Source organism: Dendrobates tinctorius, unplaced genomic scaffold (genome assembly GCF_039654945.1).
Source record: "Dendrobates tinctorius isolate UK_male_01 unplaced genomic scaffold, ASM3965494v1 ptg000022l, whole genome shotgun sequence".
NCBI classification, from domain to species: Eukaryota; Metazoa; Chordata; class Amphibia; order Anura; family Dendrobatidae; genus Dendrobates; species Dendrobates tinctorius.
Genome location: NW_027361690.1, coordinates 96,296,297 through 96,315,509, shown reverse-complemented (window position 1 = coordinate 96,315,509; position 19,213 = coordinate 96,296,297). Strand labels below are relative to the sequence as shown.

General features: G+C 43.2%; 1 protein-coding gene across 3 annotated transcripts in view; it reads left to right on the top strand.

The window, feature by feature from the left end:
• WDR76 (WD repeat domain 76) overlaps positions 1 to 19,213 on the top strand; it is a 286,518-nt gene that overhangs the window by 208,535 nt on the left and 58,770 nt on the right. For all 3 annotated transcript variants that reach the window (XM_073569001.1, XM_073569000.1, XM_073568999.1), the window contains exons 11-12: positions 805 to 951; positions 1,722 to 1,936. In XM_073569001.1, coding sequence (XP_073425102.1) covers positions 805 to 951; positions 1,722 to 1,936 — 362 coding nt within the window. The remainder of the gene's footprint in view (positions 1 to 804; positions 952 to 1,721; positions 1,937 to 19,213) is intronic.

Here is a 19,213-nt window from a genome sequence, read left to right as displayed (position 1 = left end):
ATGTATGGAGCAAGGCTGCGCCTACTGGACAGGCTGTCTGGCCAGGAGTATCTATAACTCATACATACCCTCAGGTCCCGGCTTTGAAACTGGGGAATCCTCGCGGCACACAGTGCGTTCGCTGGGGAACTTAATAAGTCTGCAGTAACATAATGACTGCAGACTTATCGATTTCGACCCGATAACCCTTATAATAAAAGTAAAAATGATGTTTGGTCTTTCTAAGGCCTTATTCAGACATCGATTTTTTTTTTTTTTTTTTTTTTTTTTTTTTTTTTCACATGCATGCAAACCTGACAGTTTCATCAGTGATTTTGAACAGAATTTTATCAGTTTAATCCAAGTGTGATCAGTTTTTCTCGTACGTGGGGAAAAAAAAGTTTATCTTATGTAACAGTCAGTGAAACGCAGAGCACACTCAGATGGCATCCGAGTGCTGCCCAATTAATTTTTATTCACTCAACCATAGACAATCCGTTTATAATCGGACATGTCTTTGCTATTTTGCGTAGACCCTCAAGTCTTTGCATGCATAGCTAGAATTTGACCGTTTCCTGCATTGTATAGAAGTAATGACATATTACGTGTAGTACCCACCAAGTAATGTGATCTAGCCGTGCTGTAGTTGTTGTGCACGGCCCCCAGTGTATTGTGCGACTTGTCCCACAGCATGGCTTTTTACATACATATTGCCCTGCGCTCCATATGTGTGTGTATATAATGAATTCCATATGAATATATTGAATATTTCAATGCTCCCCCTCTTCTTATATTGCCTCATGCTTTTTTTATATATGATAACAGCAGTCTGCTGGGGTATATCGATTTCCACTCCTCCATTCCAGAGTCTGTTCTATTGGTTTCTCACCATCAAATGCTGAGCGCCTGCTGTCGGCCGGTCGGGAAGGGACAATACGCTGCGGAGACATATCCCGCTCTGTTTTTGATGAGGTGAGTTCACTCACTCATATACATAAAATGCCATAAGTGAAATTATAGTTCCAAATTCTTCCAGTAAAACAGTGGCGGCCATGACGCGTCTTTTACAAGCTTAGATATGCAAATTGCATATTTAATTTCCCAGAGGAGCATGCATGGCATATAAGTCTCCTCACACTCTGACATGTCCAGCCTGGTTTTGGTTTTATGTCCGGAGGAAGAAGTTAGATAACTTTAAAATGCGTCGACGGTACAAACATTCAATAAAAATTCTTTCCAGCATTTCTTCATTTCTTGAGTTTGCCACCAGGGCAAAGCAAACCGCTTTGAACCCAAACAGCAATTTATCAGAACCGGCTTGCCACTCTCCACATGGAGAAACCTTACCCCTTAGCTCCCAGTCTTACAAGCTTTGCACATCTACCTATCAGTCTGATCGGTTTTGGCTCACGATACCAAGAACCAACTGAGGCTACAAACCATTAATATCGGTCTGTCAGATGCTCGTAAAGGGTTGTTGTCTGTCAGCAATTCTTTCTGCCTTCCTCGCTTTATGCTGCCTTTCAAGACTGTGAAGGGACATTTTTAATTTTTGCTGGTGTAAGTGGCACATGCAGACCCAGAGTTTTGCCGCACAACAGTGTTTTCAAAGATATCTAAAACCAGGCATACAGGAGAATAAAATGTAGCAGTGAAGGTCCATCATCTCACCAGAGGTGAATGTTCTCACGTCCATACTGCTTACTTTATTAAATGCTAACTTGTTTTATGTTCCTGTCTAGGTTTATCGTGGGGAAGAAAGCCTTTCCTCGTTTGACTTCCTTTCAGCGGACGGTTCTGTTCTCATAGTTAGTCACTTTGATTCGAAGCTATCAGTGGTGGACTGCAGGACTCCACCAAATACACACAATGTTCGTGGTTTTCTGCACTTGAACTACGTCCGTACTGTTAATGTGCATCCTCTCGCAAGAGATTTCTCTCTGGTTGCAGAAGATAGGTAAGCTTGTCTCACTATGATTTCTTTTTTTCTCATAGTCTTTGGTAGGTAATTCATGTATTTGGGTTATTTTGAATGTTAAAGAGGTGTTCTGCAGTTTAAAAGTTGACTATCTGCGGGATAGGGACATCTTTCCAATCTCTGGGAGTCCGATCGTTGTGGCCTTCACCAATCTCGAGTACTAGGGTTTTGACTGTAGCGAAGGTCCATCATGCACACTGCCACTTCATTAATTCTTAATTTGCCGAGTGCAGTGCTTGTCTGGTCCTCAGCACTCCTATTGGAATGAATGGAGAAGCAGTGCGCGTGATCCACCTCTGTTCCATTCAGCCGGGGCTCTTCAGTGCACCAGTTCTTGAAATTGGTGGGGGCCACAGCGGATAGATCCCTAGTGATCAGAATATTATCCCCTACCCTTTGGTTAAGTGATAACTTTCAAACTTGGGAACACCACTTTAAAGTCCCAACTAAACCCCTAATCATTAAACCTTTCTATGCACAGGTGCTTCTCACAAAATTAGAATATCATTAAAAAGTTACTTTATTTCAATTCTTCAATACAAAAAGTGAAACTCGTATATTATATAATCATTACAGAAAGAGTGATCGATTTTACGTGTTTTATTTCTATTAATGTTGATAATTATGGCTTAGAGCCAATGAAAACCCAACAAAAAAGACCTGCAAAGGCTTCCCAAGCGTTTAAAAAGGTCCCTTAGTCTGTTTCAGTAGGCTCCACAATCATGGGGAAGACTGCTGACTTGACAGATGTCCAGAAGACAGTCACTGACACACTACACAAGGAGGGTAAGCCACAAAAGGTCATTGCTAAAGAAGCTGACTCTTCACAGCCTGCTGTATCCAAGCATATTAATGGAAAGTTGAGTGGAAGGAAAAAAGTGTGGTAGAAAAAGGAGCACAAGCAACAGGGATAACCGCACCCTTGAAAGGATTGTTAAGGAAAGGCCATTCAAAAATTTGGGGGAGATTCACAAGGAGTGGACTGCTGCTGGAGTCACTGCTTCAAGAGCCACCACACACAGACGCATCCAAGACATGGGCTACAACAGGGGCGGACACAGACTGTAGTGGGCCCCTGTGCAAGAAATTTTTCTGGCCCCCCCAACCCTTCATAGGGCAACAAAGTTATTTGTTATTTGTTGTTATCTAATATTGAGGCTATGCAGGGCTGGATATAATATCTGTATAGAACATAATGTAACCCCCCATAGAATATAATGCAGTCCCCTCCCATATAGTATAATGCAGCCCCTCCATAGAATATATGGCAACCCCCTCATAGGATATAATTCAGCCCCTTATATAGTATAATCTAGCCCCTCCATAGAATACAATGTAGCCCTCCTCATATAGTATAATGTAGCCCCCATAGAATATAATAAATATAATACAGCCCCCATATAGAATATAATGTAGTCCCAACTAGAATATAATACAGCCCACCTCCCCATAGAATATAATGTAGCCCCCCATATTATATAACACAGCCTCCCCTTATAGAATATAATGTAAAATGTACCCCCCATGGTATATAACACAGCTGCATAGTATATAGCCCAGCACCACATGGTATATAGCCCAGCCCACCATGGTGTACAGCCCACCATGGTATATAGCCCACCATGGTATATAGCCCCCCCCCAGAATGGTATAATACAGCCCAGCATGGTATATAGCCCCCCCAACATGGTATATAGCCCCCCAGCATGGTATAATACAGCCCAGCATAGTATAAAGCCCCCCAGCATGGTATATAGCTCCCCCCAGCATGGTATATATCTCCCCCCAGCATGGTATAATACAGCCCAGCATGGTATATAGCCCCCCCAACATGGTATAATACAGCCCAGCATGGTATATAGCCCCCCCAGCATGGTATAATACAGCCCAGCATGGTATATAGACCCCCCCCAGCATGGTATATAGCTTCCCCCAGCATGGTATATAGCCCCCCCCCAGCATGGTATAATACAGCCCAGCATGGTATATAGCGCCCCCCATTATGGTATAATACAGCCCAGCATGGTATATAGCACCCCCAGCATGGCCCCACAGCCCAGCATGGTATAAATACAGCCCAGCATAGTATATAGCCCCCCCCCAGCATGGTATGTAGCCCCCCCCAGCATGGTATGATACAGCCCAGCATGGTATATAGCCCCCCCAGCATGGCCCCCCCAGCATGGTATGATACAGCCCAGCATGGTATATAGCACCCCCCAGTATGGTATAATACAGCCCAGCATGGTATATAGCACCCTCTGCATGGCCCCACAGCCCAGCATGGTATAATACAGCCCAGCATGGTATATAGCCCCCCAGCATGGTATGATACAGCCCAGCATGGTATATAGCCCCCCCAGCATGGTATATAGCCCCCCCAGCATGGCCCCCCCAGCATGGTATGATACAGCCCAGCATGGTATATAGCCCCCCCAGCATGGTATATAGCCCCCCCAGCATGGCCCCCGCAGCATGGTATGATACAGCCCAGCATGGTATATAGCACCCCCCCAGTATGGTATAATACAGCCCAGCATGGTATATAGCACCCTCAGCATGGCCCCACAGCCCAGCATGGTATATAGCCCCCCCCAGCATGGTATAATACAGCCCAGCATGGTATATAGCCCCCCCCCCCAGCATGGTATGATACAGCTCAGCATGGTATATAGCCCCTCCAGCATGGTATGATACAGCCCAGCATGTTATATAGCCCCCCCAGCATGGTATATAGCCCCCCCCAGCATGGCCCCACAGTCCAGCATGGTATATAGCCCCCCAGCATGGTATGATACAGCCCAGCATGGTATAATACAGCCCAGCATGGTATATAGCACCCCCCAGTATGGTATAACACAGCCCAGCATAGTATAAAGCCCCCCAGCATGGTATAATACAGCCCAGCATGGTATATAGCACCCCCCAGTATGGTATAACACAGCCCAGCATAGTATAAAGCCCCCCAGTATGGTATAATACAGCCCAGCATGGTATATAGCACCCCCAGCATGGCCCCACAGCCCAGCATGGTATAAACACAGCCCAGCATAGTATATAGCCCCCCCAGCATGGTATGTAGCCCCCCCCAGCATGGTATGATACAGCCCAGCATGGTATATAGCCCCCCCAGCATGGCCCCACAGTCCAGCATGGTATATAACCCCCCCAGCATGGTATGATACAGCCCAGCATGGTATAATACAGCCCAGCATGGTATATAGCACCCCCCAGTATGGTATAATACAGCCCAGCATGGTATATAGCACCCTCTGCATGGCCCCACAGCCCAGCATGGTATAATACAGCCCAGCATGGTATATAGCCCCCCAGCATGGTATGATACAGCTCAGCATGGTATATAGCCCCCCCCAGCATGGTATGATACAGCCCAGCATGGTATATAGCCCCCCCAGCATGGTATATAGCCCCCCAGCATGGTATGATACAGCCCAGCATGGTATATAGCCCCCCCAGCATGGTATGATACAGCTCAGCATGGTATGATACAGCCCAGCATAGTATATAGCCCCCCCAGCATGGTATATAGCCCCCCCAGCATGGCCCCACAGTCCAGCATGGTATATAGCCCCCCAGCATGGTATGATACAGCCCAGCATGGTATATAGCCCCCCCCCCCAGCATGGTATAATACAGCCCAGCAGGCTATATAGCCCCCCCAGCATGGTATAATACAGCCCAGCATGATATATAGACCCCCCCCCCCCCAGCATGGTATAATACAGCCCAGCATGGTATATAGCACCCCCAGTATGGTATAATACAGCCCAGCATGGTATATAGCACCCCCAGCATGGCCCCACAGCCCAGCATGATATATAGACTCCCAGCATGGTATAATACAGCCCAGCATGGTAAATAGCACCCCCCAGTATGGTATATAGCCCCCCCCCAGCATAGTATGATACAGCCCAGCATAGTATATAGCCCCCCCAGCATGGTATAATACAGCCCAGCATGGTATATAGCACCCCCCAGTATGGTATAATACAGCCCAGCATGGTATATAGCACCCCCAGCATGGCCCCACATCCCATCATGGTATATAGCCCCCCCCAGCATGGTATAATACAGCCCTGCATGGTATATAGCACCCCCAGCATGGCCCCACATCCCATCATGGTATATAGCACCCCCCAGTGTGGTATAATACAGCCCAGCATGGTATATAGCACCCCCAGCATGGCCCCACAGCCCAGCATGGTATAATACAGCCCAGCATGGTATATAGCCCCCCCCCAGCATGGCCCCACAGTCCAGCATGGTATATAGCCCCCCCCAGCATGGTATGATACAGCCCAGCATGGTATATAGCCCCCCCAGTATGGTATATAGCCCCCCCACCATGGTATAATACAGCCCAGCATGGTATATAGCCCCCCCAGCATGGTATAATACAGCCCAGCATGGTATATAGCCCCCCCAGCATGGCCCCACAGCCTGGCATGATATACCGGGTGAGTCATAAAGGACGGACGTTTTTAAACTAATCATAAAATCGTTAAATATAAAGGACGGATGTATTTGAAGTGGCTATAACTCACCACCAGGTGGAGGTAGAGATGTGCGGGAGGCGGGGTTATGTTTGTGAGGTGAAAGCGTTGTTTTTATTTTAGTTTCAGTTTAAGCTATGGTGCCGTGGACGATAGAACATCGCGTTTTTGCGTACGACAGTTTTGTCAAGAATAATGAGTGTATCACAGCCGTTCAGCGTGAGTTTCGGCGTCATTTCAATATTCACAGAAATCAAGCTGTTCCCGCTCGTAACACTATCCTACGTTGGGTTGAAGCACTCCGTACACGAGGTACACTAATGAACAAACGACCACCGGGGGCTCCACGAACGGCACGTACCCCTGAAAATGTGGAACGCGTCAGGCAAGCCATGCTGCGTAGTCCGAGTCGATCTGCTCGGAAACATTCTTTAGAACTTGCCCTCAGTAATCGTACAGTAAGGCGTATTTTGCATTTAGACCTGCATTTCCACCCCTATAAATTGGCCATTGTGCAACAGTTGGAGCGCGGGGATTACGCAGCGCGACTGAAGTTCGCACATGAGATGGAAGCAATTATTGAGCAAAACGACAACCTTATTTTATTCATGAGTGATGAAGCTCATTTCCATGTCAATGACATGGTTAATCAGCAGAACTGCCGTTATTGGGCCTATGAAAATCCGAAAGAATTACATGAACGACCGCTGCACAGCCCTAAGGTAACGGTGTGGTGCGCTATGGGCAAATATGGCGTGATCGGTCCGTACTTTTTCGAAGGCGATAATGGCAATACTGTTACCGTGAACTCACAACGTTATATCGCCATGATAAATAACTTCTTTGTTCCTGAGTTACGACGGCAACATATCCCCATCTCTAGTGTGTGGTTTCAACAAGATGGGGCAACGGCCCACACAGCCGGAGCAACAATGAACGTTCTTCGCCCTCTCTTCCCTGGTCGCATCATTTCCAGGTTTGGCGATATTAATTGGCCTCCTAGGTCCCCAGACCTGTCCATGTGCGATTATTACTTATGGGGTCACCTCAAATCACGTGTATACAAGCTTAAGCCTCGATCATTACAAGAACTGAAGGAAGCTATTCGAGTGGAAGTTGCCCAAATCGACAGAGTTGTGTTGGAACGTGTTGATGCCAACTTCCAAGAACGCCTTTGGAAATGCATCACTGATAATGGCCACCACATGGCAAATGTTGTTTTCCACACTTGAATTTGTCAAATGCTATTAGTATACGTAACCAAATCTGTGAATACATTTATATTTAATAAATATTTAACGATTTTATGATTAGTTTAAAAACGTCCGTCCTTTATGACTCACCCGGTATAAACCCCCAGCATGGTATAATACATCCCAGCATGGTAAATAGCACCCCCCAGTATGGTATATAGCCCCCCCCAGCATAGTATGATACAGCCCAGCATGGTATATAGCCCCCCCCCCCTATAGCCCCCCAGCATGGCATATAGCCCTCCACAGCATGGTATAATACAGCCCAGCATGGTATATAGCCCCCCCCCCCCCCCAGCATGGCCCCACAGTCCAGTACTCACACTGATTTAAATAAAAAAAAAAAAAATCACACTCCTCACCTTCTCCTTATGCCTGCATTGCTCCCGGCTCCTGTCTCCTCTCCTGCACTGCCTGGAACACAGTGAGAGTGCGATGATGGGAGAGGGAGCATCTGACGCTCTCTCCTCCAGGCTCCTTCATTGCCTCCTTCCTCCTTCAATGCGGGGAGCTGGGGGTGGAGTCGGCGCTGGGGGCAGGCAGCCCCCCGCCTCACAGGGGCCCCTTTGCCTCCGCAGCGCTGCTCTCCTCATTGCACTACACATGGCTAATTTGAATTTTGTCATAATTAGCCATGCGGTGCTGGAGAGGGCTACAAGTGTCGCATTCCTTGTGTCAGCCACTCATGACCAATAGACAATGCCAGAAGCGTCTTACCTGGGCCAAGGAGAAAAAGAACTGGACTGTTGCTCAGTGGTCCAAGGTGTTTAGAGATAAAAGTAAATTTTGCATTTCATTTGGAAATCAAGGTCCCAGAGTCTGGAGGAAGAGTGTAGAGGCCACAATCCAAGCAGCTTGAGGTCTAGTGTGAACTTTCCACAATCAGTGATGGTTTGGGGAGCCATGTCATCTGCTGGTGTAGGTCCACTGTGTTTTATCAAGACCAAAGTCAGCGCAGCCTTCTACCAGGAAATTTTAGAGCACTTCATGCTTCCCTCTGCCGACAAGCTTTATGGAGATGGAAATTTTATTCTCCAGCAGGACTTGGCACCTGTCCACACTGTGAAAATTACCAATACCTGGTGTAAAAACATCAGTATCGCTGTGCTTGATTGGCCAGCAAACCCGCCTGACCTTAACCCCATAGAGAATTGCCAAGAGGAAGATGAGAGACACCAGACCCAACAATGCAGACGAGCTGAAGGCTGCTATCAAAGCAACCTGGGCTTCCATAACACCTCAGCAGTGCCACAGGCTGATCGCCTCTCTGCCACGCCACATTGATGCAGTAATTGATGCAAAAGGAGCCCCAACCAAGTATTGAGTGCATTTACTGAACATAAATTTCAGTAGGCCAACATTTCTGATTATATAATCATTTTTCAAGCTGATGTTATAAAGTATTCTAATTTACTGAGATAATGACTTTTGGGTTTTCATTGGCTGTAAGCCATAATCATCAACATTAACAGAAATAAACACTTGAAATAGATCACTCTGTAATGACTCTATATAATATGAGTTTCACTTTTTGTATTGAAGAACTGAAATAAATTAACTTTTTGACGATATTCTAATTTTGTGAGAAGAACCTGTATGTGTGTAGTGTAGCTGTATTAACACCTTCACTCTATGGGCATTTTCTGTGTTTTTTGTTTTTGCTTTTTTTTTATTATTTTTTTCCTCCCTTTTTTCCAAGAACCATAACTTTTTTTTTTTTTTTTTTTTTATCAATATAGCCGTGTCATGGCTTGATTTTTTTTTTTTTTTTAATTCATCATGTACTGTACTGGAAAGCGGGGACAAAAATTGCAAGTGTTCAAACTGCAAAAAAGTGCATTTTCACAATTATTTTGAGAATTTTTTTATTGATCATGTTCACTGTATGGTAAAAGTGACCTGGCAATATTGATTATCCAGGTCAATATGAAGATACCAAACATGCATTTTTTTTTAAACTGAAAATTCAAAAAAAAAAATCTTGTCTCCATTTTCCAAGATCTGTAATGTTTTCATTTTTTCGGATAAGGTGCTCTCTGAGTACTTATTTTTTGCACACTGAGAAAATGTTTTTAACCCCTTTACGACATGGGGCGTATATTTACGCCAATGTCGGACTCCCTCCCTTTGATTTGGGCTCCGTCGCTGAGCCCACATCCTTTCCGGCACATGTCAGCTGTTTTGAACCCAATCGAGATGGTTTGGGGTGAGCTGGGACCGCACAGTGAAGGCAAAAGGGCCAACAAGTGCTAAGTATCTCTGGGAACTCCTTCAAGACTGTTGGAAGACCATTTCCGGTGACTACCTCTTGAAGCTCATCAAGAGAATGCCAATAGCGTGTAAAGCAGTAGTCAAAGCAAAAGGTGGCTAATGTGAAGAACCTAGAATATAAGACATACAGTATTTTCAGTTGTTTCACACTTTTTTGTTAATTATATAATTCCACATGTGTTAATTCATAGTTTTGATGCCTTCAGAGTGAATATACAATTTTCATAGTCATGAAAATAAAGAAAACTCTTTGAATGAGAAGGTGTGTCCAAACTTTGGTCTGTACTGTGTATGTGTGTGTGTGTGTGTGTGTGTGTATATATATATATCTCATATATCTCATATATTATACACACGCACACTTGGTATCACCGTGATCAGAAACGCCCGATCTATCAAAATATAAAATCAATTAATCTGATCAGTAAATGGCATAGCATACCATACATAGCACGGGATATGCATGACGATAAATTCTAAACAAACACTTAAAACTGCAATGTGATGTGCCATTAAGCAACCAGTAAATGATAACTAATCTTAACCCCTTATCTACAAACGACGTAATATTCCGTCCATGTGACCATGGACCTAATTACCATGGACGGAATATTACGTCATCGCGATCAGCGGCGCCCACGTGGTGAGCGCCGCTGATCGCGGCCGAGTGTCAGCTAATTATCATAGCTGACACCCGGCACAATGTGTCAGGGGCGGTCACGGACCGCCCCCGACACGTTAACCCCTTGCACACCGCGATCAAACACGATCGCAGTGTCCCGGGGGTTAAAGGGAAGCATCGGCAGGGAGGGGGCTCCCTCCTTGCTTCCCTGAGCCCCCCATGGCAGTGCAATGTGCAGCGCTGCTGCGGGGGACTCCTTTCCTGCAGGTCCCCGGATCCAATATGGCGACGGGGACCTCCGGGGGCCTGCAGGAAGCTGGCTTCCTCAGTGCCTGCAAAGCGCAGGCATGAGGAAGCCTGTGCAGTGCCTGTGACAGATCGCTGATCTGTCACAGTGATCTGTGATGTGACAGATCAGCGATCTGTCACAGGACAGTGATGTCCCCCCTGGGACATTGTAATAAAGTAAAAAAAAAATAAAAAAAGTGTAAAAATAATTTAAAAAAAATCGCCAAATAAATTAAAAAAAAAAAAAAATATTCCCCAATAAATTCATTATTTGGAAATAAAAAAAAAAACAATAAAAGTACACATATTTGGTATCGCCGCGTCCATAACGACCCGCGCTATAAAACTATCCTAATAGTTAACCCCTTAAGCGAACCCCTTAAAAAATAAAAATAAAAAACGAAGCAAAAAATGATTATCATACCGCCGAACAAAAAGTGCAATAACGCGCGATCAAAAAGACGCATATAAATATCCATGGTACCGCTGAAAACGTCATCTTGTCCCGCAAAAAACGAGCCACCATACAGCATCATCAGCGAAAAAATAAAAAGTTATAGCTCGCAGAATAAAGTGATGCAAAAATAATTATTTTTTATATAAAATTGTTTTCATTGCATAAAAGCGCCAAAACATAAAAAAACTACCTATATGAGGTATCGCTGTAACCGTACTGACCCGAAGAATAAAACCGCCTTATAAATTTTACCGCACCCAGAACGGCGTAAACGCACCACCCAAAAGAAATTCATGAAACGCTGGTTTTTGTAAATTCTGCGTCCCAAAAAACGAAATAAAAAGCGATCAAAAAATGTCACATGCCCGAACATGATACCAATAAAAGCGTCAACTCGTCCCGCAAAAAATAAGACCTCACATGACTCGGTGGGTCAAAATATGGAAAAATTATAGCTCTCAATATGTGGTGATGCAAAAACTATTTTTACAATAAAAAGCGTCTTTTAGCGTGCGACAGCTGTCAAACATAAAAACCGCCATAAATAGTAAATCAAACCCCCCGTTATCACCCCCTTAGTTAGGGAAAAATAATAAAATTAAAAAAATGTATTTATTTCCATTTTCCCATTAGGGTTAGGGTTAGAATTGGGGGTTTCCACTATTTGCGCACATCAGGTGCTCTCCAAACGCAACATGGCATCTGATCTCAATTCCAGCCAATTCTGCGTTGAAAAAGTCAAATGGTGCTCCTTCCCTTCCAAGCTCTGCCATGCACCCAAACAGTGTTTTACCCCCTCATATGGGGTATCAGCCTACTCAGGACAATTTGCAAAACAACTTTTGGGGTCCTATTTCTCCTGTTGCCCTTAAGAAAATAAAAATTTTGGGGCAAAAATATCATTTTTGTGGAAAAAAAAATGTTTATTTTCTCGCATGGGCGTTATAAACTTCTGTGAAGCACTTGGGGGTTCAAAGTTCTCACCACACATCTAGATAAGTTCCTTGGGGGGTCTAGTTTCCAAAATGGGGTCATTTGTGGGGGGTTTCCACTGTTTTGGTACATCAGGGGTTTTCCAAACGCGACATGGTGTCTGATCTCAATTCCAGCCAAAAAAGTCAAATGGCGCTGCTTGCCTTCCGAGCTCTGCCATGTGCCCAAATAGTCATTTACACCCACATATGGGGTATCAGCGTACTCAGGACAAATTGCACAATAACTTTTAGGGTCCTGTTACCCTTGGGAAAATAAAAATTGGGGGTGAAAAGATCATTTTGTGAAAAAAATATGATTTTTTAATTGTACCGCTGTACATTATAAACTTCTGTGAAGCCCTTGTGGGTTCAAAGTTCTCACCACATATCTAGATAAGTTCCTTAGGGGGTCTAGTTTAAAAAATGGGGTCACTTGTGGGGGGTTTCCACTGTTTAGGTACATCAGGGGCTCTCCAAACGCGACATGGCGTCCGATCAGAATTCCAGCCAATTTTGCATTGAAAAAGTCAAACGGCGCTCCTTCCCTTCTGAGCTCTGCCATGCGCCGAAACAGTGGTTCCCCCCCACATATCAGGTATCAGCGTGCTCAGGACAAATTGCACAATAATTTTTGCAGTCCAATTTCTCCTGTTACACTTGGTAAAATAAAAAAAATTGAACCTGAAGTAATTTTTTTTGTGAAAAAAAGTTAAATGTTAATTTTTTTTAAATATTCAAAAAATTCCTGTGACGCACCTGAAGGGTTAATAAACTCCTTGAATATGGTTTTAAGCAGCTTAAGGGGTGCAGTTTTTAGAATGGTGTCACTTTTGGGTATTTTCTATCATATAGACCCCTCAAAGTGGCTTCAAATGTGATGTGGTCAGTAAAAATAAAATGGTGTTGCAAAAATGAGAGATCGCTGGTCAACTTTTAACCCTTATATCTTACTAACAAATAAAAATTTTGGTTCCAAAATTGTGCTGATGTAAAGTATACATGTGGCAAATGTTACTTATTAACTTTTTTGTGTGCCATATCTCTGTGATTTAAGGGCATAAAAATTCAAAGTTGGAAAATTGCGGAATTTTCAAAATTTTCGCCAAATTTCCGTTTTTCTCATAAATAAACACAAGTTATATGAATGAAATTTTACCACTAACATGAAGTACAATATGTCACGAGAAAACAATGTCAGAATCACCGGGATCCACGGAAGCGTTTCAGAGTTATGACCTCATAAAGGGACAGTGGTCAGAATTGTAAAAATTCGCCCGGTAGCTAACGTGCAAACCACCCTTGGTAGTGAAGGGGTTAAAAAAAGAAAATTATAGAATATTTATGACCAAAAAAAGGAACAAAATTAGGAGGCAAGACCTTCAAAAGCTCGCTACTTAATTTTTACCATGCAGTTCCTTGGCACCCTAATATATATATATATATATATATATATATATATATATATATATATATATATACAGTGCCTACAAGTAGTATTCAACCCCCTGCAGATTTAGCAGGTTTGATAAGATGCAAATAAGTTAGAGCCTTCAAACTTCACACAAGAGCAGGATTTATTAACAGATGCATAAATCTTACAAACCAAAAAGTTATGTTGCTCATTTAAATTTTAATACATTTTAAACATACAAGTGTGGGTCAATTATTATTCAACCCCTAGGTTTAATATTTTGTGGAATAACCCTTGTTTGCAATTACAGCTAATAATCGTCTTTTATAAGACCTGATCAGGCCGGCACAGGTCTCTGGAGTTATCTTGGCCCACTCCTCCATGCAGATCTTCTCCAAGTTATCTAGGTTCTTTGGGTGTCTCATGTGGACTTTAATCTTGAGCTCCTTCCACAAGTTTTCAATTGGGTTAAGGTCAGGAGACTGACTAGGCCACTCCAACACCTTGATTTTTTGCCTCTTGAACCAGGCCTTGGTTTTCTTGGCTGTGTGCTTTGGGTCGTTGTCTTGTTGAAAGATGAAATGACGACCCATCTTAAGATCCTTGATGGAGGAGCGGAGGTTCTTGGCCAAAATCTCCAGGTAGGCCGTGCTATCCATCTTCCCATGGATGCAGACCAGATGGCCAGGCCCCTTGGCTGAGAAACAGCCCCACAGCATGATGCTGCCACCACCATGCTTGACTGTAGGGATGGTATTCTTGGGGTCGTATGCAGTGCCATCCAGTCTCCAAACGTCACGTGTGGTTGGCACCAAAGATCTCGATCTTGGTCTCATCAGACCAGAGAACCTTGAACCAGTCTGTCTCAGAGTACTCCAAGTGATCATAAGCAAACTGTAGACGAGCCTTGACATGACGCTTTGAAAGTAAAGGTACCTTACGGGCTCGTCTGGAACGGAGACCATTGCGGTGGAGTACGTTACTTATGGTATTGACTGAAACCAATGTCCCCACTGCCATGAGATCTTCCCGGAGCTCCTTCCTTGTTGTCCTTGGGTTAGCCTTGACTCTTCGGACAAGCCTGGCCTCGGCACGGGAGGAAACTTTCAAAGGCTGTCCAGGCCGTGGAAGGCTAACAGTAGTTCCATAAGCCTTCCACTTCCGGATGATGCTCCCAACAGTGGAGACAGGTAGGCCCAACTCCTTGGAAAGGGATTTGTACCCCTTGCCAGCCTTGTGACCCTCCACGATCTTGTCTCTGATGGCCTTGGAATGCTCCTTTGTCTTTCCCATGTTGACCATGTATGAGTGCTGTTCACAAGTTTGGGGAGGGTCTTAAATAGTCAGAAAAGGCTGGAAAAAGAGATAATTAATCCAAACATGTGAAGCTCATTGTTCTTTGTGCCTGAAATACTTCTTAATACTTTAGGGGAACCAAACAGAATTCTGGTGGTTTGAAGGGTGGAATAATAAATGACCCTCTGAATAAACTTTTCACAATTTAAAAAAAAATTAAACAAAGAAATAACATTCATTTTTGCTGCAGTGCATTTCACACTTCCAGGCTGATCTACAGTCCAAATGTCACAATGCCAAGTTAATTCCGAATGTGTAAACCTGCTAAATCTGCAGGGGGTTGAATACTACTTGTAGGCACTGTGTATATATATATATATATATATATATATATATATATACAGTATATGTGATGCAGTGACCCCTGTGACAGCTAGGGGGCGCTGTATGGGCTTCCCAGGACATGCATGCAGGCGTTTCCTTTATTGTGATATGGAATGGTGAGCGGCAGCGTTGTAAATGGCCAATATCTACCAGAAAGAAAAAAAAACGACTAAAAGTCCAATATATAACGATGGAAATTTTGTTATTAGTATAAGTCTATCAAGTTAAAAACTAGTTTTATGCAGTCACAATTCATAAATATGGGTACGAATATATAGTACAAATCTGTATATTTAAGAAGAAAATGGGGCACTATTAACCAGGAATGTAGAATAGATGTGGAGGTCTCAGTATGTAGCAATGCTAAAATTTACACAGTGACAAAACAAATTTATATACAACAAGTGTATAACATGTAAAGTGCATAACAAATTACATTTAGTATATATAAAGTGCAAGTGACAAAAATATGTGCATATAAAATTTGAATAGAAATATAAAAAAAATCTGAAAAATACGATAAAGTGCACACAGTGCTAAAAAATGTATAACAGCATGTGCTGATGTGCCTAAAAATAGAGCTATTGATGGAAAAAATAATAATAGAGTGCTATAACATACAGGCACCACTAGATGTCACTATATCCACACAGAGTAGTTAAGTAACCAGGAGGGACATTCAGGATAAGTAGGGATTATACAGTCATAATAAAATTCAGTAACTTACAAATACAGTGTCCACCTGGTCTCCTGGAAAGCGCCCACCCAACCCAACGTTTCGGCACGTAACCTTCATCAGGGGGTGGCGCCACAAGGAGAGAGATAAGTATATGTATGTTACATAACCAATCACAACAAGAGAGGTGTGTTCCGGGCATCCAATCAAGAGATGCAGCGTCATAGAGGCAGTATAGGCCAATGCGCATGTCAGGAAGGAGATTGTGTCAGCTGAATAACAGACCACATCTCGTGTGGTTATACTGCGCATGAGCGGTAGTGTAGTGCTTCAAAAAGGTCGTAATGTGAGTGTAGCGTCCTTAGCAACAGGAGCGGCGGAGCTTACTGAGCAGGACGCGCTGAGTGACGCGGATGGTGTAGGAGGTGACCAGAACAGACGCGTCATACCACCCAACAACAAGCAAGACGGGGCCATAGCCGGGCACCGCACACACACTACTGCCACAACCGCGTACCGCACCTGACCAGGAGCAGCTGCTGCTTGAGGATAAGAAGGCCAAACACATCAGTATACAAATGCAAATAACCATGTTTTAAAGATATGAGAAATGGAGAATAATACCTATACTATAACAACCTACTATACAAATGTAAATATATAAATGTCGTAGTCAAGGAAATTACATGAAAATGACAATATGCAGATAGTATCAACAGAAATCTTCAATGTAGTCCATGGAATCAGTATCATCGTGGCTGCCGGAATTCACATGAGATCAGAATACAGCAATAGATATCACGATCTAAAAAACATATAAAAAATGATTAATAAATGCAAATTAAAACACAATATAAACATTGGATACCCGTGTCAAATGTAATTAAATATATGGTGTGTGTATATATATATATATATATATATATTTATTTTAATATACAATAAAACATATAAATAATTATTTAAAACCACCTCCTAAAAGCACACAAATTATTTTATTATATTACATTGAGAATGAAAATAAGAAAATTATATACAGATATCAGTAAAATGAAGATGGTTGGAGAACTGGAGCAAAACTATTATGCTCATTAAGACCAAATGGATGGACCGTGTTCAGTGTCCAGATCCATTTTGTTTCACATTGAGCGAGTTGACGGCTAATTTTTGCACCTCTGATGTTAGTTTTAATCACATCAGTACCCCGTACCCTCAATTGGGTGCTGTCGCAGTTGTGATGGAGTTTGAAGAGCCTAGGGATGGTCTTCAAGTTATTCACGTCATTTTCTCCAATGGCGGCTTTGATGCCCAGAACTTGTTCTCGTATCCGTACTTTCAGCTGTCTGGTAGTCAGGCCTATGTATATTTTATTACATGGACAGGTTGCAAAGTATACAACTGCTTTTGAATTGCATGTTATGCTATGCCTGATTTCATATGTACGGATACCTCCTTGGTTGTAAAAAGTTTTAATCCGTTCCATATTTGGGCACTACAAGGATAAGAACCATTATCATCAGCAGGAAAATTGTCCAAAAATGTTGATTTGGGGGCAGTCACATAGTGACTTTTCACTAAATGATCCCTCAAATTGTTCACTTTTCGAAATGTTATCTAGGGTCTCTCAGGTTAGAATAGGATCTGCACATAAAACAGGCCAAGATTTGCTAAGACATTTACGGATATGTTCTGCTTGAGCATTGTATTTTGTAAAAAAAAAGTACTTTGTTATTCGCTTCAGGTGTCTTACTGGAGTAAAGTAACTCATTCTGTGATTAGTGCTTCGCTCTCTGATAAGCACGTTTCACCACCCGGCGACTGTAACCCCGGTCATAAAATCTCAACTTGAGATCATGAGCCTGGTTTTCGAAGTCATCATCTGAAGAGCAAATTCTCCTAAGTCGAAGAATTGTCCTATAGGTACTGAATTTACAGCTGTGGCCAAAAGTATTGACACCCCTGCAATTCTATCAGATAATACTCAGTTTCTTCCTGAAAATGATTGCAAACACAAATTCTTTGGTATTATTATCTTCATTTAATTTGTCTTAAATGAAAAAACACAAAAGAGAATGAAGCAAAAAGCAAAACATTGATCATTTCACACAAAACTCCAAAAATGGGCCAGACAAAAGTATTGGCACCCTCAGCCTAATACTTGGTTGCACAACCTTTAGCCAAAATAACTGCGACCAACCGCTTCCAGTAACCATCAATGAGTTTCTTACAATGCTCTGCTGGAATTTTAGACCATTCTTCTTTGGCAAACTGCTCCAGGTCCCTGATATTAGAAGGGTGCCTTCTCCAAACTGCCATTTTTAGGTCTCTCCACAGGTGTTCTATGGGATTCAGGTCTGGACTCATTGCTGGCCACCTTAGAAGTCTCCAGTGCTTTCTCTCAAACCATTTTCTAGTGCTTTTTGAAGTGTGTTTTGGGTCATTGTCCTGCTGGAAGACCCATGACCTCTGAGGGAGACCCAGCTTTCTCACACTGGGCCCTACATTATGCTGCAAAATTTGTTGGTAGTCTTCAGACTTCATAATGCCATGCACACGGTCAAGTAGTCCAGTGCCAGAGGCACCAAAGCAACCCAAAAACATCAGGGAACCTCCGCCATGTTTGACTGTAGGGACCATGTTCTTTTCTTTGAATGCCTCTTTTTTTTCTCCTGTAAACTCTATGTTGATGCCTTTGCCCAAAAAGCTCTACTTTTGTCTCATCTGACCAGAGAACATTCTTCCAAAACGTTTTAGGCTTTTTCAGGTAAGTTTTGGCAAACTCCAGCCTGGCTTTTTTATGTCTCGGGGTAAGAAGTGGGGTCTTCCTGGGTCTCCTACCATACAGTCCCTTTCCATTCAGACGCCGACGGATAGTACGGGTTGACACTATTATACCCTCGGACTGCAGGGCAGCTTGAACTTGTTTGGATGTTAGTTGAGGTTCTTTATCCAACATCCGCACAATCTTGCGTTGAAATCTCTTGTCAATTTTTCTTTTCCGTCCACATCTAGGGAGGTTAGCCACAGTGCCATGGGCTTTAAACTTCTTGATGACACTTCGCACGGTAGACACAGGAACATTCAGGTCTTTGGAGATGGACTTGTAGCCT